This window comes from Ahaetulla prasina, chromosome 2, assembly GCF_028640845.1.
Source record: "Ahaetulla prasina isolate Xishuangbanna chromosome 2, ASM2864084v1, whole genome shotgun sequence".
Taxonomy (NCBI): domain Eukaryota; kingdom Metazoa; phylum Chordata; class Lepidosauria; order Squamata; family Colubridae; genus Ahaetulla; species Ahaetulla prasina.
The window spans coordinates 23,627,951-23,651,576 of NC_080540.1; the positions used below are offsets into that span (position 1 = coordinate 23,627,951).

Genomic DNA, 23,626 nt, shown 5'->3' on the forward strand with positions numbered 1-23,626 from the left:
CTAAGTTTTTAATACCAAGTACCTTAGAAAATCTATTTACTCACGTGTTTGAATGAGGCAGGTTGAACTCTTGCTTCCACTAGCAATTGAACTGAATTAGATGTGTGCCTGAGAGCCAGAAAAAAATTAAACTTTAGACAGACATAGGGCCACACCTGTGAAATTAATGAATTCATCAGGTCATAATCTTAAATCAATAAATAATCAACTTTTTCTGACAAAACCAGCCCATGGAGGTTAACAAAAATATTACTACTAATAAAATCTAATGCAAAATAACCAATATCATAAAGCAATTATACTAGTAAATTTTAAAAAACACATAAAAATATAGGCATTGGATAACATGCTATTGATAAACATTACAGAAACTAAAATAGAAGAAAGTTTCAACTGAACAAATACATTTCCGGGTTACTGTTAAATTTAGTCAGAGAAGCATGTTGAACTCTGGAGAAAGAAATTCCAAAATTCGAAATTGTAGCTTTTGGAATATACCATATAGGGGCAATCATTCATTTAAATAAGTGGGTCTAAACTATATGGAGATGTATGTCTTGAACCTAACTTGGAAACCTATGGAAAAATAGCATAAATAAGAGCAGGACTGTGTTGCTTGCTTTCATCTGAAGCATAGAACAGAAATGTGGCCTCTGCATTCTATTTCCAACTGCAAGTTTGGGGTTTGCTTCTAAGGTACTGTCACAGCATATATTACATCAATTTAAAAGAAGATCACTAATCCATGGATTGGACATTTCCAAAAATGAGACCAGCTGAAGAATCACATGAAATTGGAAATCTTAAACACAAGTTCAAATAGTAAAGGTATTTTAAGAGGTGGTGAAGAATTATCAAGCAAAATGCTGTGCAACAAAGGTGGTAATCTTTTCAGCTGAGATCATATTCAGTGTTTTACGGTTACACTCCAAAAATGGGTACAGAAGACAGGGGCATAGCAAAAACAACAGTTCTGCTACCGGAGAGTTGTGAGTCAGGGAGAGGTATGTATACACAGGCACATTTTTTGAGTTTATGCCATTCTAAATATTTTCCAATGCTCAGTTTCTAATTCCAATCTTAAATGAGTACCAATACTATTCTCAAACCCAGCTTGCTACAAAATTCAACTGTGTGATTTGCTACCCAATTCTGATGGCTGATGAAGAGAAAGCTTCACTTCAAAACCTCAGGATGGTGGAATGTATAGCCAGAGATGTTACATTCCCCCACCATATACGCCGCCTTCGACACGACCTGAGTTTAACCCATATAATCATCTGTTACAATGTCCTTCCTGTCGAAGACTACTTCAGCTTCAATTGCAACAATACACGAGCACACAATAGATTTAAGCTTAATGTTAACCGCTTCAATCTTGATTGCAGAAAATATGACTTCAGTAACAGAGTTGTTAATGCTTGGAATAAACTACCTGACTCTGTGGTCTCTTCCCAAAATCCCCAAAGCTTCAACCAAAAACTGTCTACTATTGACCTCACCCCATTTCTAAGAGGTCTGCAAGGGGCGTGCATAAGAGCACAAGCGTGCCTACCGTTCCTGTCCTATTGTTTCCTTTTGTTATATCCAATTAATATAGTCATTACATACTTATACATATGCTTTTATATTGTATAGTTATTTCATGCTTATGCTTATATTTACTGTGTGACAAAATAAATAAATAAAATAAATATAGGGTCCGATGACTTTAATGCTCTTTAGCTATAAAGACAGTAGAGATAGTCCTTGCTTACTGACCACCAATTCAGCAACTGTTCAAAGTTGCAACAGCGCTGAAATAGGTGGTTTATGACAGGTCCTCAAAGTTGCAGTTGTTGCAGCATCCCTGCAATCACCTGATTACATTTTGGATGTTTGGCAACTCACATGCATTAGAATAGAATAGAATTAGAGTTTGGAAAGGACTTGGAGGTCTTCTAGTTCAACCCCCTGTTTAGGCAGGAAACCCTATACCAAGAGTTTCAAACTCAAGGCCCAGGGGCCCTATCCAACCCGCAGGGTGCTTATATCAGGCCCGCAGTGTCTGTCAGCAAAAATGGAGCTTGCGAGGACCACGGATAGCCCTCCTGAGCTCCATTTTCACTGGCAGAGGGTTGCAGGAGGCCTCCACAGCTGAAATGGAGCCCATTTTTGTTGGCAGAACGCTCGGGCCACCTCGGGCACCCCCAACACGAGTGTCGTTGAGCTGGCCACACCCACCCTGGCCTCCCAAGGTCAAACACAACCCTGATACAGCCCTCAATGAAAACAAATTTGACACACCTGCCCTAGATCATTTCAGACAAATGGCTATCCATCGCATTTACAATGGTCACAGTGTCTTGCAGTCACACGATTGCCATTTGCGACCTTCACAGCCAGCTTCCAACAAGCAAAATCAAGGGGGAAACTGGCAGGAAGTTGCAATTTGCAGTCACGTAATGTTGTGCTTGACTACCGGTGATGACTTGCATCACGACCGCAGCTGGAATTGATGCCGTTAAATTGGCATGGTCATATTTTACTTGATGACCACATCACTTAGCGACAAAATTCCCAGTCTCAATTATAGTCAGTGAGGACTACCTATACATAAATTGAATTTTTTTTTCAAAATCTTACACATAAAGCAATAAAATAAGACACTATCATTATTCTCACTCATTTGATTTCTTGGAATAACACACATTGCAGATTTCAATATGTCAACCTTACAAGCAAGTCCATAAACTTAGGAGAAGAAACAGAGAGAGGTATTTTACCATGTTCTGATCTAAACACAGGGTGGGGTTTTTAAATAATTTTTTTTCAAGAGTCTTAATAAGAGAAACTATTTTGTGTCTGCTTTCCTAGTAAAGCATCAAAGGTGATTTGCACATATCTACCGATTGATCATATGCTTACCTTTCTAAAATTTCTGAGATTTGCCAATGGAAGCTAACTAATACAAGTTTAGCCACTGCATGAGTTACCTAAGGGGAGAAAGAAAGAAAAAAGTGAATTGATGAACAGTAGAATTACAAAACATGCAAGCCCTGCAACATTTATGTTTCATAATTTGAGCAATGTTTTGAAGAAAGTTGAGGGTCCCTTTCCATTTATTATTTCAATTATGCAATATGCTTTTCAATTTGATATCATAATAAAAGTTAATTCATATCCAACGGTGTACATAGTTCATTCCCACTTCAAAAAGTCATCACTAAAAGGAACTCCAAAGTCTGCATTCTGCAAAGTTATAGAGCATATGAATATAGTTCTTTTGTTTCTCCTATTTAGGAGAGATGAGCGGCAGGTGGCTCACCATAATCAGTATATTTGGACTTCAGTTCTTTTTAGACTTACCCAGCTGGAATAACAATAAAGAAGGATGGAAGTTCCACTGAGTAATATTTGTGTCATCCTGTGCTTTGAACTTTTTATCTATTAATAACTGGGAGTGACAGAATAACAGAGCTGGCAGGGACCTTGTAGATCTTCTAGTCCAATCCCCTGTTCAGGCAATCCCCTGTTCATACCATTTCAGACAAACGGTTGTCCTATTTCTTCTTTAAAACTTTCAGTGTTAGAGCATTCACAACTTCTGGAGGCAAGTTGTTCCACTGATTAAAGGCAAGAACCATGACCTAGATGACTGAGAATCTCCTATCATATCATAGACATTATCATAGGCATTAAGGGCAAGTTGTTCCTCTGATTAAGACAATGTAGTTTTGCTTGGCTTAACGAAGTATGGAATCATGTCATTGTGAATTGTAAATCATGGTTTATGGCTCAGTGCATGTCCAACTGGAAATCTTGGATTTTGTATGGTTAAGCAACTCCAATCTTCAACTTCAGAGCAAATATATGTAGTACATATGCCAGCATAGCTCCTTCATAATTGGCCAATATCTAGCACAGTGTCATTTTTTTCCCCATTATTCTTCACTATTTCATCTCTTTGATTTTAATTGTATTCTGAGTATTTGTTACTCTGGAATAGACTTAATGTAAAAAATCTATGGTAAATACAAAATGCAAAACAGCTTATCCACAAAATGCAAAATTTGCAAAAATGACAGGACTCAATGCCAGGACTTAAGATACAATAAACTAGAATTAAAAGAACTGAGTAAAGAACTGAGTACAGAATTAGTGTACCTGATCACTAGATGCAACTATTAGCTATCTAGTAACTTGGTCACCTTTAAGGGAACTGCTAATTTGTGTTTCTCAAAAACTAAGGAAATTGTACTTAAATAGCTGAATAAAGGGGGAAATATCAGAAATTATATTTTATGATTAATATCAGAGTTCAAAAAAATAATTATACTATCAAATCGTACCTATATGAAATTGAAAATGTGTTTAGTATATACAAGATCTAGAACACATATGCCATGAAAGCACAGCATTTGCCACTCCAAAAATCACTTTCAAACAAGTGTTTTGTCCTCTGAGCTGCAGTGGAAAGTTTAATTTATTTATTTTATTAATTTAATTTATATTTATAATGAGTACCAAGCAGTCCTGTAACTCTTCAGGGACTACCACTGAGGTTTCTCCTTCATCCCCCACTCTTCTGAATTTTTAAAAAGTTTCCAGAAAAGCTTCAGAAAAATGATGCACACAGAAGAATACAAACTGAAGCAATTCATGTATTTCATATTCTGACCAGAAATTACCGTAGCCTCTGTTAAGCAACTACTCTAATAAATAATGTGGCTTATTAAATGCAAATGACCCGACAGGCAAATATGCATTTATTATAAAATAAGTCATTTAGCATCTGAAGATACAGATAGTCCTTGACTTACTATTACAATTGGAGCAGGAAAATCCATGAGGTTATTGAGTTGTTCCTGATGTTATGACCTTTTTTAGCTGTAGTCGTTGAGCTAAACGTATGGGTCTTAAGTGAATCTGGCTTCCTCCATGGACTCTGCTTGTCGGAAGCACACTGGGAAGGTTGCAAATGGCCAACAATTGACCCAGGGATGAGGTAAGCATAATACATACATGCCAGTTACCAAGTGCCTGAATTTTGATAATGGGGATGCTGTGAGGGTCGTAAGTGCAAGGATGGGTCATTTTTCCAGTGCCATTGTAACTCAAAGCAGTTATTGAACAAAAGATTGTAAGTGGAGGACGATCTGTACTACTGAATCCATACAAAATGATTTGTATCACAGAATACCTACAGATGGCATGGGTGGTCCAGATCACCTATCATTTGGCAGATGATTGCAAAACTGATTAACAAAAAACATTTAAGAACTGGTATCATTTTGATTTACAGCCAGATGGCAGTAAATGATGATTGGATGATTACCTTCATCTCAAAACCTGGTATTTCCATTCCCTCCCGCCTGATGTCCATAACAAATGCAGTATAAGAGTCCACTAAGCTTAATTGCAAAATAAAGAGTCTATGCTGCTCTTTTTCTATCTACTTAACCAATATTTATGTATTGCTTTTTGTGCTCAATTCCAAAGCTGTTTTTAAAGATTACAGCAATTACAATGCATCATAAAAGAAGCAAGACTCGTAGTTGAAAAATTTCAAGGAAATGAACATCTAATATTTGGAGAGGAGGAACTAAACAAGGGGAAAAATATGAAGATGGTTTTAAAAGAGGCTAAAAGGGTGACATCATTCCCAAATAACTAAAACATCACAGTAAGAGAAGCTTTGTGGTAATAAATGCCATAGATCAGGGATACTGAGGATAGGAAGTTCTAAGTAAAAAGGAAGCCAATAGACATTTTCTTCTGTTTTAATCACAGTTTAGAATAGAACAGAACAGAACAGAATAGAATTCTTTATTGACCAAGTGTGATTGGACACACAAGGAATTTGTCTTGGTGCATACGCTCTCGGAGTACATAAAAGAAAAGATACATTTGTCAAGAATCATAAGGCACAACACTTAATGATAGTCATAGAGAAACAGTCAATATAAATCTTAAGGATACCAGCAACAAGGTTACAGTCATACAATCATAAGTGGGAGATGGGTGATAGGAATGATGAGATTTAATTGTATAATTTGTGTGTTTTGTGTCACTGTCTTGATGTATAACCTACTTTCTCTTGAGCTTTTCTCTGATGCTCTGTAAAATGTGTGGTGCTTGTTCTTAAAACTGGCTACTTGTTCTTCCTAAAAATAGCTGCATTTCCATTGTAGACTAATTCAGGGAGCATTTAATCATGTTTGCTGAAGAACCTAGAAATGATTTTACAAATGAGCAAAATAATCGACTTATATAATCAATTCCCGATTTGCAATTGATTAAAGAGTTCGACACAGAGGTAAAACAAGTCAAGAATAAACTAGAAATCATATTAGATCATCAGTAAGCCATAAAAGTTTCAAGATGATATTAATACTGAATTGATATTGTTATGGTTTAGGTGGCTGTTTTTTCTTGTTTTCTTTCTTTCCTTTTTTTGTATTGGTTCTATTGGGTTTTTTTTATTGCTATTGTTGGCCATCCAAAATTGTGTGGTATATGAGATAGGCAACCACATAAATATTTTAAATAAATAATTAAAACATAGCCCGAAACACATCCAAACATCTGAAAAAGAACATGGTCTATAAAATGTTTCTATTTCAGATCTAGAAGCCTCTGAGGGAAGATTTAAATGTACTTAGTTGTGAATAGGCACAGATTAAGTGGCTATAACAAACATGATGAAGCAGGGATAGAGAAAGGACAGGAAAGACATACTAGTGAAGCTCTTGCTCTTTTTTTATAAAAGTACATGTAACATCTAATATATCTTAGGAAACACTGGAAGATCACATTCCTGCAGAAGTTAACGATGGGTAGCAATATCTGGCCACAAATGTAGATTAGATCTGGAAATCTGCTGTGGCCCAACTGATCGAAAGAGTGAATCTATTGAGTGACCACTGGCTGAGTGAGAGTAATCAGTGAGAATGATACCAAGATGGTGAAAAAGAGTTAGAAAGGCATGTATATGTAATGTAGGTTGTAATAATGGTGGGGTTTTACTTATCTTGGTGCAGACTGGGCCCATCTATCCACAATAAATATCTAAATTACTGATTTCCGCAAAACACCGAGTTGGTTTTGGAATCAGCCAGAGGGCAGGCAACCAAACAGATGACCATAACTTAGACTGAGATATAAGCATTATAAAATAGGAAAGTATCTGTAGTGTTGTAACATTTAAAACACATGCAAATCAGAAGCTACCAGCTGGGACCCACATGGTTAAATTTATTTACCTTAGGAAAAACACCTAAAAATTAGGAGACTGGTTAAAAAAGGAAAAACAGAAAACAAGAAATCCAGATCTCTTTATAGTGCCTAGAGATTATCTAAAAGCGATAATTGAATTTAGAATTTATCACATAACATAAAAGGATCAGTCAAGTCCAGAAAAAGGTCATAATGGCTTTCTAGTAGTATCCATGAAGTTGCACAATTTAAGACGATTTCTTCAAACAATGGAATGCAATGAAACAACGAAAAGAACTAAAAGAAATACAAACCCTGATAGAAAAAGTATGTGGTCAATCATAATTTTAAAGAATGCCTGATGAAAACATTAAGGAAAATAATAAGAACTTTTAAAATTTCAAATAGCAATTTTCATCTCCTGTCCTCTTTCAATCAGAAATTTGCCAAATCCTTTTTAGCACATTTAACTAATTCTTCAGTAGTTCCTATGTTTTTAAAATCTGAAATTGGGTAAAAATAATTGCATTCTTCCAATTGCCAATCACAAATGCAATTTCATATTCATGTAATTTTAATTTGTACATTGCCCATCCCAAGATTCTGGGTGATTTACATGACATCTATTTAATTTTTTCCATTCTTTTAAGGATTTATGGTAAGATTAATAGGCTCCTCTTATGAAAATTGGGGCTTGATGGGGGATTGGAATAGAATATTCCCCACAATATTAAGAGAATACACTGTATTTTCTGAAAGACGTATTCTTTTCAAAATTTGGGTTTCAAAAAAAACCAAAAACCTTGGTACTGAGGTTTGCTTGGTAGAGATATTACCAAGAAAAGATTTTGGATTATAATGTGAAATTGGTTTATAAAAGAAAATGTAGTTCTTGCAGATGGAGACTAAATGAAAAGGTAACCTTTGATCTTCTTATAGGTTATAAACATCTGGTGGTTACTGTAATACAAATTACTAAAGCTTGATTTGATCCGGAAAAGTTCTTTCCTATCTATTTTTTTATTGAACTTTTTTGTTAATTTGTTTTTCAATTATCCTGATTTTAATTTGGAGGCTACATTTGTGTAGTACAATATTCACAAAGTTTACTCTAACTGTATGGCAATCTGCCCACCAGCTTTAAAACTACTGCTCTGGAGATATGCAAATTTGGAGTATATACATACAAGTAAGCGATATGTATTGTAATGCAGTACCTTAATACATAACTGTGATGTGAATTCTGGCATTAAGCCTTTGAGACTGAAAATGAAATCTAGCACAAGCAGAATAAGGGATTTTTTTTAATACATTAAAATCCAATAATGATCCTTTACTCTTTTGACAGATTACTCGCCCTAAATGCTGCAGATTTTTAACCATTTGCTAAAATGCCCTTAAGAATAGCTGACAGACTACCACAATCTCCTTGCAGAAATACTGACAATTATTATTCAGATAATTCTCCCCTTTATGCATTACTAACATCAACAGCTGCAAAATGAGTTTTTAGCAAAGCCTAAAAGCAGAACTTTGAAGGGATCCATGAATCAGAGTAACAGCAAAGAAAATAACATTTTGTGTATGGCTGATTTCCTCATTCCAGTGAAGAAATTTTGAATGGATTTTCCCTCAAATCTGTGAGAGTTTGTACATGGCTGACCAGTGAAAGAGCTTAAGTCCTTCTGGTGGAAATATACCAACACTTGTCAACAAACCAACCTAGACATTCCAATGCTTTACTATTTAACTTTATTTTATGAAAGGTGACACAGCACATCACATAGCAAGCTTGAGACTTTAAAATATAAAAAATGCTTTGAAAGTCAGTGGAATAGCTGTCTAGCTGAGGCATTAGATTAGATCTTGCCTTGAAAAAAGACTATCTGGTCTATGGGGACTCCCAACACCAAATCAGCAAATTCCAGGGCTCCCCATAGGTTGCTTGTAAGAGAATATCTCAAATACAATTTAACAGAAATAGATATTGTCCAATTAACATTTTCTCTGACTTTGCAAACATCTTTTCCGGATAATAGAAAAAACAAACAGCATGCTAAAATAATTCTCTAATTGCTTAAACTTCCTCAGACCGAATTTCTTTTAGTTTCCTTGTTCTTGCTGAGGTGAGCATATTAATAACTCAATGATGGACAAGAACAACTTTGAAACTGTCTTGTAGAGAATATCAACTGTCCCAAAACAGCAGGGAGAACTGGTAAACAGAGACACAACTGCTGATAGGCAAATAAACTAACAGTAGCAACATGAATCTTGAGAGGAAAATTATCACAGCACTTAAGCCAACATCAGAGTACATTCACGAGCTTATGCTTTCCAGAAAGCAAGTGACACACATGGTACACTTAGGGAACCACACATCTTAATTATTTCTTGATTAATTTTCCAGCATTTGGTGAAGCAGAATTGCATTTAGTCCATTTAATTTAATGATACTTTAGGTTCAGATATAACAAAACTATTTTCTACAAAACTTAAGTGATAAGAAATTCAGCTATTGGTGTTTTTAAATGTTGGTGGCAAGTCATTACAATGTGTTAAGATAATGCCAGATTCATCAACAAATCTGCCAGAGGCAGCAATTTATAAATGTAATAATTTTGATGCTTGTTGAAACAAGACATAATTCATTGATCAAGTTCTTAGGTATTCAGAAATACTTTCAGACTATGACTATTTTCAGTTTAGTTTTTTTCTTAGAGAACAATTAGCCATCAGGAGACAGCTTTGATTACCTCTAAGCAATTTATTTATGAGAGTAATTATAAGATTGTGTAGACAGTTTGCTTTATTTAAAACATACCATTATTTCTTCTTAAAACAGATAACAAAATAGCTTATTGACAGATTAGAACCCCTAATGTTTATGCATTTTATTTCCCCATAACCCTGGATCTCTTTTACCTTGATAGATTTGCATAGCATTTTGGGTTTCTTTTTATATAATTTTCTATAATTTCTAGAGATCAAGATGGAGATATGTGCTATTAAGCATAATAACTAAGACTTACAATAGTGCTGGTTACATAAAGGCCTCTTTGGTAATGCAAAACATAAATCAAAAGGATTAATTCCTATTCATACACGTTGGAATGGAATATTTATTACTTAACCCCATTCCCTTCTAGCACTGATGATGTTACCTAGTTGGGTAATGAAACATCTGTAAGAAAACAACCAAGCTCAGAGAGCACCAAGGACTCTTCCATTGGTGTGTCTTTCTTATTCTACATTTAAATTCTAGATTCAGCATAAATAATTCAATCTGTGTAACTAGTAGGTATAAACATAAAAGCTACCCACCCATTGCCAATTTCCCCAACGTCCCTGTTAATGAATCATAATCTTATTACATAGAGCATGGTAAACATGACAGCCTGATTCAAAACAATTTCATAGGAAGCAAGACAGAAAAAGGAATACTTCCCTTTATTCCTTCAAACAGCTTCCCCTTTTGTTATTTTAAAGATCCAAATCAATTAAATATGAAAAGTTATAAGAAAGGAAGAGAATGGTTAAATGTTCTTTTCCTTAACCTTAAAATCTGTCTTAAATGGGCCTCAATCTTGTAGAGCAATTTTGGGAGACAGATGAATCACACCCTCCTTTCTCTTTCCAGTCAACAAGAGAACTGGATACAGCCCATGCACTTTTATCTGGAACAATACAGGACGACAATTGTATTTTAATAATTCTATGCAGGAAGATTAAGTAAACAGATGAACAATAAATCTACCTACATAAACATAGATAGATAGATAGATAGATAGATAGATAGATAGATAGATAGATAGATAGATAGATAGATAGATATGTATATTGCAGATAGATAGACAGATAGATAGATAGATAGATAGATAGATAGATAGATAGAAAGAAAGAAAGAAAGAAAGAAAGAAAGATAGATAGATAGATAGATAGATAGATAGATAGATAGATAGATAGATAGATAGATATGTATATTGCTGCTCTGTAAGTGTAGATATATCTGATCTACACTTACAGAGCAGCAATACTTGAAATCGGTGGTGTGCAAAACTTTCATTTTGAACCACCTTAAGCAGAAAGTGAAGCAAAACATCCTGCTGCTCAAATAAGAAACTGCTGCTTTAAACTTTTTTGGGAAGTATCCCAAGCTCAAGAGTATCATTCCCTGTAAACAAGACAGGTTGTATTGTGACATTTCTCACTTGAAATAGTTCAGAGATGAATTGTTTGCACACACCCATTTGGTAAAAACAGTGAGTCTAGATCTACAGCGATGCTGATTAATTGTCACTTACAGTTTGGATGACCAAAGAAGTGATTCACATTCAGCTTGCCTGTCCTGCAGCTCTAAAAGGGCCCTTTCATCCAAATATTGCAGAGCCCCTTACCTTTAATGCAGAAGCCAAGCGGACCATGTGCTCATTCAGGGTACTCTCCGACTCCTTGTAAGTCAGACAAGTAAACTGATATTCCTCCGGGTCAAAGGAATCTGCTCCTTGCTGCTCCACGTCATTTGCAACCCCTTCGTAGTAACCCTCAATGTCCCCAGGATCTTCATCTTCTTCCTCATCACAGTTTGGATCATAGTCCTCCTCGTTGCTGTCAGAACCTTGGCTGTTCATGTCCACGGACATCTTCACGCTCTGCCAAACCACCAGGCAAGCGAGCTATGAAAGTGTCTGGTTTTACAAGACAGTACTATCGTTCTTTGGACTTCATCTGACTTTTCTGCCACCTAAATTTGAACATACCAAAAAGGGAGTGGGGAAAAACATTTGCAAGTTTGATTAATAAACATAGAATCTAACAGCAATTCAATTCTTACAGGGAATTCAATTTAAAAGAATCAGTATTTATTTACATCTGATATACATCATCCTTTTTTATATATATAAGGATGCAGCTATATTATTTCTGCATCCAAACAAGGATCCTTAACCAAAGTCCTGCTCCTTTACTAATTACCTTTTTAACAATGCTAATTCTTTTTTTGTCTTTCATAATTTTTTTTGTCCTTCCTCATTAAATCCATTTCATAGGAAGTTACTGAAAATGTTGGGGAAACAGTACTTACAGTACTGCTATAAAAATGCATACTGTAGTGTGATGGAGTGACTCAGTTCCTCATTCTCTGAATAATTTAGGCTGCTTTCTAATTATTAGGTAAGTATTCTGCTTCTCAGAAAAACCAGAAAAACCATCAGGTCAAAAAGCATACATACACCATAAAATTCCTTAACTGAAACTATCAACACACACAATATATTTTTATAATATGCTCACCTATACAAGCTGGTAGCAGTTACATGTGTAACAAGACAAAGCTTTTTAAGGAGTTTCCACAACTTTTTAAGAAACATGTTATGGCTGGCCAGAAGGAAGAAGGCCTCTACTTGGAAGCCGTAAGTCTTGGATGTCACATAACAGAATCTGATAGTAGCAATGCCCTTGCAGTCTACTTGGATAAGCTTAAAGGAAGAGAATATTAAAGAAAGCATTCCTTCTTAACATGTAAAGCCTAAAGGATTAAGGTTGTCACTTCAAAAAGAGTTTCAAATATTTCTTTATGCAGGGATCTGTGCAATCTGCATCTTTGCTATATCTGCTGAAAGAGTTTGACCACTCTATGCCAGGCAACTGAACTTTCCACATTACCGTATTTTTCGGACTATAAGACACACCTAGTTTTTGGGGAGGAAAACAAGAAAAAAAAATCAGCCTCTGCCTCCCAGCAATTTGCCTCTTTGCAGCAGACAGCCTGGTCAGCTTCAGCACAGCCTTATTTAGGAGGAGCAACTGATTGGCGATTGGATGTGCCTCCCAGAATACCTCCAATCAGCTGTTCCAGGCTGTGTCGATAGCTGCCATTCATCACCACCATCTATCGCTGCCTCCACATGCCCCATTTTCAGCCTCCATGTGTCCCATTTTTGGTCTCTGTGCACATTTCGGCCTCCATGTGCCATGTTTTCAGCCTCCACGCATCCCATTTTTGGTCCATTCCAGGTGGCGGGGATAGGCGGCGGCGCATATATAGCACATTTATTTTTTAAATTTATTTAATATGATTAAATGTGTATTAAACACCTGTATGACTTTTGGTGGCTAGCAGGAAAAAAACCCAGGTGAAATTAAAACATAAAATAAAAAAATAGTGAGAATAGCTGACATCCCAAATTAACCATAACAAAGAAACAGGCTCACTCATACTATGGCTAGTTTGAGGGAAAATTATAATATGCTATACAACAAAAGACAAGTTGATCCCTCAGAGATGTTGATTTTACATTTCCATATATAACTATGTGTGATGAGAAATGTAGGGTAAGAAAATCTCAGCATATCAATATTATACTCCTTCATTAAGTAATTCAAGACTGTCACACACAATACCAACCACACTAAAAGTATTCAAGGGTTTAAAACATTTCTTACTCTACATTTTCACTCATGCAGGTTTATCTCTTGTCTTCACACATACAGAAGCTGCAGAAACTTACACTAGGCCTGGCAATGAAGATTAAGCAATATCGCCAAGTAGAAGGGAGAACAGCATAAAATTCACCTGTAACTTCCAAAGCATAGAATTCTGTTGCAAAAAATTAATATAAGACTAGGTGATATTTTACATATTACATTAACTGAACATTACTTTCTCTCATGACAGTATGTATTCCTCTGAAACTATAAGCAATTACTAAATTTTAATTTTGCTAATTATCACTGGTTCTGTATGATGGGCCCAGAGTTCTCAACACAACATCTAGGGATCTAGCGTGCACACAGGTATCTTCTAAACTATATTTCCAAAACAATATTTTACTAAGTTAAATTAAAAAGTTGAAAAAAGCACTAACTTCATTCAATACTATTCAACAAAACTCGAATGCCTAAAATTATATTTAAATACAACCCATAAATCTAAAATAGGCTTGAAAAATATAATAGGATAATAAAATGTTTGCAGTTTTCAATTATAAAAAATAGTAACGGCATGAATATATAAATCACTGCAATTCAGTTTTTGAACACAGATTAAACCTAGACCATCGGAAATCCCATTCTTCAATTTTGCATCTGTGCCAAGGAACACCTAGTTCAAAGGCTAAGAGTGGACAAATTTAATTAAAGCAATTTTTAGAGTCTGGTATGCTTCTCTCAAGAATACAAAAGATGTATGAAAAATCAGGGCCCAGACAATTAAAATTACATTGTTTGAATTTGTGGCATTTTCTTCAAAATATTCCCTTACTCATTCCTATACACAGGATATGGTACAGTCCATATAATCACATAACCCAAGCATAATATCCAAATCACACAACCCAAGCATAATATCCAAAGCCCTTTAAATCTGGGGATATAATTTAATATTAACATATTTAAACTTTAGCTTCCTACTACACTTGGATAGTAATAATATCAAGCCTAAAACAACCACCCTACTGCTGGACACAACCAGGTTACATGCACTAACGCAGTGTGCCGGAGTGTTTTTAAGTATATAGCACAATAACAAAATGCCATGTTGAGAATTTCATTGTAAATTACTATGAAATATTCTCAAAGAATCTTACTTTTCAAATCTCAAACAAGAAGGCAATAGTTTTGTCGTGTTTATTTTCCTGTTTCCACTGCATCTGTTCGATTAAACTTTGAATTCCAAAGAAGTTTAAAGAAATGGTTCCATCTTGAAACATGCCATATAGGGCTGATAAAAAGTATAATCCTACTCATTGGAATTTAACTGTATCTATATATTCACCAAATAAAATTCCCAGTTGTTTCCATGAAGAACATTCCAGTGCTGGCAGCTAGCCTTTTTTCTCTTAAAATATTATTCCAGTCCAAAATTAAATTAAAATTTCCAGCTACAAAAGATTTATAGAACAGATACCTAAAATAAACCCCAATTCATGTTTGGTTGAACCACAAAAATGCATTTGAGGCATTTAACATTCCCCATTACTAACTACTAAGTTATATAATACCCATTGGTATTCAAAATATCTTCTTTAAACACATAGTTGGAAGATTTCTTAATGACCTTTACTGTTGTCCTTGCAGTTTTTGAATGTCTATTAGTGCCTGCCAGGTTTTCTTTTAACTTTACTTTCAAGCTAAACTTCTAATCTATAGAATAAAGTAGCATGGTGCGAAGTGCTCCTCTTCATCATCATTCCTTCCCCAGATATATTTAAGCTGTTAATGGAAGTACCATGAAATCTTATGAAATATTAAATGTGTTCATTTCAAGCATCACAAGATTCTTACTTTTGCTGAATGTTACAGTAACATTGGAGTTTCCTTGGAAGGATGGATATACTTTCTGGTACACCATAATACATTTAATCAGCCTTTGCTTTTACTTTAAAATCTTTTTTTTATAATGTCTCACTATGGCAAAAAGAAAAGTGTAATTTTGAGTGCACAAATATTTACACAATGAAATCTTGCGAGTCTTTTTTGGCTGAAGAGCAACAGGAAATGCTGTTAATAATTAAATCTCTTCACCTCTTCGGCTAACACCAATTTGGACCAACTTCATTTAAAACTATAGTTGTGTTACCAAAAACTTCTATACTATAGTAGATAATGTAGTATTAATCAAAAAATGTTGTCCAGAAATACTATATTTTGAAATAACTATATTTTGAAATAACTAAAGCCAAGATTAATTTTAAAATGCTCACAGATTGAAACATTTCAACAAACTAATAGCCTACTGCATTAAAATTAAATAACTTTTTATTGTAGCAGTTCTCACTATAGTTAATCATCTTTTGATCCATTCAATAAGTTTGCTACCAGCACATTCTTTAAAGACTATTAGAAAAGTAACAACATTTAGTTGAATGGCAGTTCGTTGCAACAAGAAAGCTCACAAAAGCAATCCTGGCACAAAATTTGGAGCATTCTGAACTAGTTTTTTTTGCCAAGTCAAAGTTTACCTGGAAGAAGAAAAATTCTTGTTAGAAACCTCCAGTTTTCCCCACAATTGTGCTAGTGCAGAAAAAAAATGGTGGAGAAAAGTTAAGAACACCCTTGCTGTACACGTTCAAATTAATTTAACTCTTCGCCATTAAATTCATAGTCTGGTCTACACTTTTAAGCGGCAGTTGCATTTGTACTTCGTTTTAAAGCAGGTCACACTGATATATCCCAGGAACTGAACTTTGTAGTAGTAGACAAAGCACTTATAAAGAATGATTTTTTTACTCTTGATATAGTTAAATGCCATTCGGACAACAATAGAAGCGATGGAATCTTTCCTGGGTAAAGAGAATAACAGCATGATTTTTTTTTTAAAAAAAAGCTGCTATATCCCTCAACTGTTTTCTTTTTCCTCCCACCATCGCCCCCTCCCCAATATCCTTTTTTTAAAAAAGTCCAAAAGCTCCCTGCAAAGTCTGTTTAATTTGGATACGTTGAGAATCAGCGATTCGTCTCAGGCTCCCACCCCACCCCACCCGAATTGCTACCCGGCTCTCCCCACCCCCTTTTCTTCGACCTCCAGTCCGGGGAATCGAGGCAGGGAGGAACTAGGGCCGCCTCAGCCCGGCAATCAGCCCGCCTGCCATTCCACAAGAGCAGCCGCCGCCGCCGCCTCAGCCCCAGGAAAGGCAAAGCCTCCCTCTCCATCCCCCCTCCCTCCATGTAAACAAGGCCCGGCTCCCCCTTCTCTGCGCTCACTCAAAGCGGGGAGAAGGCCGGGCGGGACTGGACGTCGCTCCCCGGAGCGAGAACCTCGGCGGGTGTAACCCGGAGTGAGGGAAAAAGGGGAGAGAGAGAGAGAGAGAGAGAGAGAGAGAGAGAGAGAGAGAAAAGAAGAAGAAGGAAAAAAAAATCACCTTCCCCCAAGCTTCTCCATCTCTAGCCGGCCCACTATGGCTTGAGCACCGGAAGCTCCAGTCCCTGGCGGAGCGTCGCTTCCGCCGCTAGAAATGGCAGGAGGAGAAAGAGGCAAAGAAGCCCCAGAGCGTCAAAGAAGCCCTCCCGCGTGGGGGGCGGGGGGGCCGCTCGCTCGCGCAAGAGTTATTAGAAGGGTTGAAAGGCCGGAGCCTTTCACTGGCCGGAGCGAAGAAGGACGTTTGGGCTGAACCACTGGACGTGGCGGTGTAAACGATCAATCTGCTATTTTTTCATCAGCTTCGGAGCGATCGGCTTTAATAAAAGAAACTTATGGGGCCATGAATGAATATAGAGAAATATTGTGGGTGGGGGGATCAACAACAGCCCGGCCCTTAAGTGTATTTTCATAAACTGTTTGGAAACATCGGGTCCTCCCCAAAATTACAGGAATGGTAAAGTCTCAATATTGGACCAAAGTCACGTGTTCTGTCAGTTTTGGAAGGCAATTTTCTTTTTGCTTCTTAACTGCCACATAGTTTAGCTGAGGAAGTTGGGAGGGGGTTGTTGTTGGAGCAGTAGAAAGTTAGTCATAACAACATTCCATATTCAAGGACTTTTGCCTGAGTCTGATGTAGACTGCTTGAAGACTGTATTCAATCCAGTGTGAAGAGTCGATTGGACAATGTGATGAACTTGTGGGGGTGGGGCAGGGCTGTGAACTGTCAACTGGGTGTGGAAAACCTGGAAGCTTCCAGTTTCGGGTTTTTCCAGCTGTGCCAACATGACATCTCTAATAAATTGGAACTTTGAGTAACCTCAAGCCTCAGAGCTTTATTTCGTTGGGGGTGTTCCTTGGAACCCTGACACATACATTGCAACTGGGAACACCATAGCATTGACTATACGCACTTTTGTTGGCAGGGTGATGTCTCTGCTACAGTTCTTGGGAACATCAAGTAACCAAATAAAAAGTGGTTTTAACTACACTTATTTGCATGATATATTGAGCAATAAACTAGTTAACATCTTTCAGCCTAGCAATTTATGATTCATGATCATTTATGGTGATCAGTGAATCAGCTGGGTCATGCAAATCCAGAAAATGAGATTGAGTAAATAATGATTAGATGAACTGTAAGTACGCTATATAAACTCACCAATTGTGTTCTGTGAACTCAGCTAATGTGATTTCTAAAGTATGGCTTATGTTGAATGCATTCCATAAATTCAGTTGTGTTTATTCAATAATTTGGGGGGACACAACTGTGGCCATTCAAAATGTTTAAATTTGAAGTCTTAAATCCCAGTTGCTGGCACAATGGCAGCAAGGAGAACACAGCTGCCTCCCTAGCTAGGATCGGCAGAAGTCAGGGCATCGCTTAGATGAAGGACTTCCTTCAAAGACATTCCTTGAAATAGTTCCAGGAAAGGGAGCAGTAAATAACTTCTACATTTTTTTTTTATTTATTTTTTGTTTACATTTATACCCCGCCCTTCTCCGAAGACTCAGGGCGGCTTATAGTGTATAAGGCAATTTAGAAGCCTGTGTAAATTCTGCTCAATTGTACACATACCAGAGCTGTGCAAAATATTTGAATGAGAATCTTGTCCATGAGCAAGAGTGAAGGACCCTCTTCAAACCACTAGGACAACTATCTCCTTCATAAACCCAAGCATGGCTATTTTGAGAGCCTTCTAGTTCTAGGACAACGTTGGAAGAAATATCCATCTGGTTCAGTTCCAAGTGGGGAGAAAGACTGGAAACATGGAGGCTGGTTGGAAAGATGATTTAACGGTGAAGCAGAACCACCAAGCATGTGTGATTCTGGGTAGCTGATCACATAGAGTGGAGAGAGAGGGCTATTTATGCTCTCTCTGGGGCCTTGCCCTTGAGCTTCCTGTTCCTGTGGCAAGAGGATGTATTCTATTGGCTGAGGTCAGACTCCCATGGGGCCATGTGGAGTCATGCTTGTCTGAATCAAGTTTGGTTGAACCTTGGGCTTATGCAATGTCCCTCAGGTGATTTTGTAATGCAGTGAGCCCTGCTGCTAGATAATCTTATTATGTCCTGGAGGATCATGTCTTAATCCCATCACCCTGGAGCTGAAGGTCTTTTGTAGATAGGCTGGCCCAGTCCTTCTCAATGAGCACCAAATATCTGCTGGGAACAGGAAGCTGAGGCTCTGAGTTTCTGTCTCACTTAAGATTTCTATTTCTCTTTTAGGGAAAATATAATAGTTTGCCTATTTAATATTTTCTAAAATATTTGATTCTTCTAGGAGAGGGGTGGGTGCTAACTTTCTACAGTTGCATGCATTCACTTACATAGCCATTTTTCCCCCTTCAGTTCCAAGGGAGACTTGGATCCAGTGGAGGGTTACTACCAGTTCAGGCGAACCGGTAGCAGCGGCGGGAGGCTCTGCCCACCTGCCCAGACGTCTCTCCACATGCGTGCACACCAAGCAAAATGGTAGCGAACGAAATTGAAACCCACTACTGCTTGTACACATGTGCACACACAAATGACCTGGGAAAGTCCTTGAAGTGTCCAGTTTTGATCACCACAATACAAAAAAAAGAAGTTAAGACTCTAGAAAGAGTGCAGAGAAGAGCAAGAAAGATAATTTGTGGAATGGCTTGCCTCCATTAGTTGTGGGCACTGCATCACTGTTTTTAAGAAGACACTGGACAGCCAATTTGTCTGGAGTAGTATAAGGTCTCTTGCTTGAGCAGGGGGCTGGACTAGAAAACCCCCAAGATACCTTCCAACTTTGTTATTCTGTGTTCAATAAGCACTACTACTAAACTTTTGAGAGCAGGTGGTTTCCCTGGTTTCAAAGAAACTTGGGCTTTGATCACGCCTATACACCCTTTGTGGGTGAATCTTGAATGCTTTGCATAGCCTTAATAAAGTAGTTGTTAAAAAAAAGGCCCATTTAATTTAATGGAGCTTGCTTCTATAAAAAGATATAGGTATGTTAGATCAAATTAAAACTCTGCCTGGTCCATCTTTTTCTCTTCTCACAGGAGTCAGCCAGAAGTTCACAAACAAAATGGATATGAAACAGTGGTTTCTCTCATGTCCCAGCAGCTACTATTGCCTAGATTCACTGCTTGGTTTCATGCATCGTGTTAAGCCATATTCTAATGTAGTTTGTGTAATAGCTAACTGTACTTCATTCAATAACCCATTGTTAAACCTTGGCTTAATGCGTGCTATATGAATATGCTATACTAATATCCATATGTTATGCAATATAAATGGGTGTTCAACCTACAGGGATGCAGTGGTTGCTCTAGTCACAATCTATTTTCCCCCTTTTTTCAATCCAACTCCCAACCACAGTTAAACGAGGAAGCAAGATAGTGAAAGGAGGCTGTTTTTCTCCATCCTATTCATGGAGTTTCCACAAATTTGGGACGTTCATTTTGCGGTGTTATCCAATATGGAATTGATGGAGTCATACAGTAAATGTATTTATGGTACCAAACTGGCTCTCTCAACTTCATTCATTCATATCCTGGCATCTCCGTCTGTATATCTCTACTATGTTAGCTTTCAGATGTAATCCTTAATCCAGTATTTCTCAATCTTAGCAAATTCAAGCACACTGGCTAGGGAATTGGTCCAGACATCCTAAAATTGTCAAGATTGAGAAAACACTGCCTTTGACTATTGGCTACTAAAGAGTTGGTCTGACTGCTCTTCAGGGAGCAATGCAGCCATCTGTTATTAAATATGGCAGGCGTGCTACATTGGGCAAATAATTTGCAGCTGCAAAATCTGACATTATTGGCACAGAAAATGCAAATTTCTTGTATCTTTAATTCACCTGTTAAATAGCTAACCTACTAATAAAGCTTACCATTAGGTGGCAAAAGAGTTCTCGCTTTAATCATTCTTTCCGAGGGGAACAAATGCCATGTGCTATTCTAGATTTAATCCTTAAAGCAGATTGGACACAATACGCAGCTGTTGTTTTTATTTGAAAAGCAGAGCCAATTCATGTCAGCGCAACTACTTCATATATTGTATTTCTATCTCCCTGGCACATATACTAACATACTTAGAATGCCATCCAAGAGATTATAGTGTTCATATTATTTCACATTAACAGATTCCTTGCTGCAGCCATTCAAATTCCACTTTGAAATGTTGGAAGAAATATCCATCTGGGTTCAGTTCCAAGTGGGGACAAAGACACTGGAAACATGGAGGCTGCTTGGAAAGATGGTTTAATGGTGGCCAGGATCACAGGCTTGAGATCCTGAACAGAAAAGGGCTGAGATCCTGTGTGCTCCCTGGCTTTATGTTTTTGCTGAGCTTTGAACTTTCTGGGGCACAGGAAGAGTACCCTGATTGGCTGTCAGACTCCCAGGGAGTGGGGGTCTTAGCTAGCCTTGCTGGCTGATGTAATCTTCCCAGGTGCCATGTGGTGAGTTTCAGTTGCTAGATGGGTTCTATTATGATGCAGATGATGGTTAACAAAGGTGGGGGGAAATGAGTGAGCTTTGCCGAGGCCTTAATTGCCCATTGACAAAGGTGGGGGGGGAGGCAGGAAGTTGCTTTGACTTTAAAACATGTTTCTCCATTTCTCATCCAGGGAAATATATTCTGCCTTTTTAAATATTTTCTAAAATATTTCATTCTTCTAGGAGGGGGGTGGGTGCTAAATTCCTACAATCCCTACTTTTTTTCCCCTTCAAAACGTGAGTTTTGAAACATGCTCTTGGCAAAAAATTAAAATTGATCAAATCAGGGAGGCTTGATGGGTGCTTTTAATTTTTCTGATGCAAAGGAAGCCATTGATAGAGACAACAGAAAAAAGATTCCTTCAGTGGCTCCCAAAAGCTTTCAACCATGAAGGTCTAGCAGCCAGGGGGAAAGTTCTGGTAAGAAGTTTACAGTATCCAATTTTCTATGCCAATTAATTTCAGATGTCAGATATCACTTTCTGTGAGCTTCCAGTCAGGTTTCAAGCAAGCACACATCTCAAAATTTTCACAGCCATGGTTTTCCTTTAAATTACAGGCTGCCCATTTCCAAGGGTTGGTTACTTAACCTGCCCTAGCTCTTACTTTAGTCTATCCAAGATTTTTTTTTTAGTCCAAATTGAGGTTAATCAGTGTGCAATCCAGGCTTTTTTCCTTTCTTTCTTTTTCTTTTTTTTAAATGAGCCCTGGGACTTCTACTCATGAGACCACCAGTGCAACATATCTTGCTTTACTGGGCAACTGGGCAGCATCATTTGTGAGTCAGTCAGGGCTTGGGTTTTGGATATCACTTTTTCTGCTATCTCTTCAAGTGAGGAATTGCCTGAGGGGGATGCCCCTCCCCCATGGAATTAGCAGGGAGATCTGACTTCTTGGGCTTTTAGTGCCACAGAGCAAAAATCAACCTAGAAGTCTTGTGTGGAGGTAAGTGAAGGGAATAGTTTCAGTCTAATTCTGAATGGTGTGTCTCTCTGTGTGTGCCTGTGTATGCAGCTACTTTTACAATGCAGGCAATACAAACATTTTGGACATATTTCCCTCCCACCAGACAAAAATCTAAGGTGTTCAGAACTTGCTGTGGTAGCCACTCAAATACAATCCTTACATGAGTACTTTAGACTGATTACAATGTAAATGAGACAAGAAAGAAAACCTTACAATGAATTTCCACCCTCCCCCATAGTCTTTCCAGCTGTCTTCTGGGAATTGAAAAGAGTCTTTTAGTCTTTACTTGTACATCTCAGGGTCCTTTCTTTCATATCTTTTGGGTGGCATGCTTGTTGGTCAGTCAGGTTTGGAAAGGTCTGCTCCACTCTGATTGCTGTGATGACTTTCAGTGGGGGCTGGATTCAAACTCAATTCCTGGCTCCAACAAATGGAAGGTCTCCTCTGGGGGCAGCATCTGGAACCATGTGCTCTGCTTCCACAGTTGCAGAGTCATCTTTTCAGGGCTGAAAGACATTAGAACAGAATCTCCTCCCCACTTTTGTGGGTAATCTTCTCAGGAAAGGCATTGTAACAGGATTAGAGGTGGGGGGGTAGATATCTTGCAGGCAGAGTTTGAAAAGAAACAACACATCAATATTGCAGTTACTAAAAGATAATGCAGTTTCAACAAAATGCAGTTTCAACAACTGATGAGAAAGAAAAAACTGGATTCGCATGCTTCAGGAAGAGGTACAGGTAAAATCATTTAAATACACAGTAAATGCAAGACTGAATTTTTTTTTCTCTTGTAAGTGAACTTAAAACATTTCCTCATAAACTTATCTTGTAAGTGAACTTAAAATGTTTCCTTATAAACTTGAGTTGTTACTTTAAGATAAAGAGAGGGAAGGAGGAAAAAAAAACAGAAATAGGATGAAAAATCCTTTTTACTGTTTTGTTGGCTGGTCAAAGACAGGAAAAAGGCTCCTTCCTTTCTTTTTTCTCTCTCTTCCCCATTTTCATTGCTTCAACCTTTTCTTTTTCTCTAACAATTTAAATTTCTTGTCTCTAGAGATCAGATACATTTTAGTTACAATTACCTCGAGGGCCCACAAAGACAGACATACACACATAAAAAACAAGGAGG

At 37.4% G+C, this 23,626-nt stretch overlaps 1 protein-coding gene across 5 annotated transcripts in view; it reads right to left on the reverse strand.

The window, feature by feature from the left end:
* Nucleotides 1-17,827, reverse strand: part of ARIH2 (ariadne RBR E3 ubiquitin protein ligase 2) — a 35,278-nt gene extending 17,451 nt beyond the window's left edge. Inside the window, exons 1-5 of one of the 5 annotated variants that reach the window (XM_058169869.1) lie at nucleotides 17,058-17,827; nucleotides 12,490-12,887; nucleotides 11,595-11,941; nucleotides 2,908-2,975; nucleotides 45-108 (exon numbers count right to left, since the gene is read on the reverse strand). In XM_058169869.1, the coding sequence (XP_058025852.1) occupies nucleotides 45-108; nucleotides 2,908-2,975; nucleotides 11,595-11,840 (378 nt within the window). In that variant the 5' untranslated portion in view covers nucleotides 11,841-11,941; nucleotides 12,490-12,887; nucleotides 17,058-17,827. Of the gene's footprint in view, nucleotides 1-44; nucleotides 109-2,907; nucleotides 2,976-11,594; nucleotides 11,942-12,489; nucleotides 16,137-16,157; nucleotides 16,550-16,899; nucleotides 17,036-17,057 lie in introns of those variants that run through there. The other 4 variants (XM_058169868.1, XM_058169870.1, XM_058169872.1 and 1 more) reach the window with 4 other exon arrangements.
* Between the last annotated feature and the right edge of the window lie 5,799 nt (nucleotides 17,828-23,626).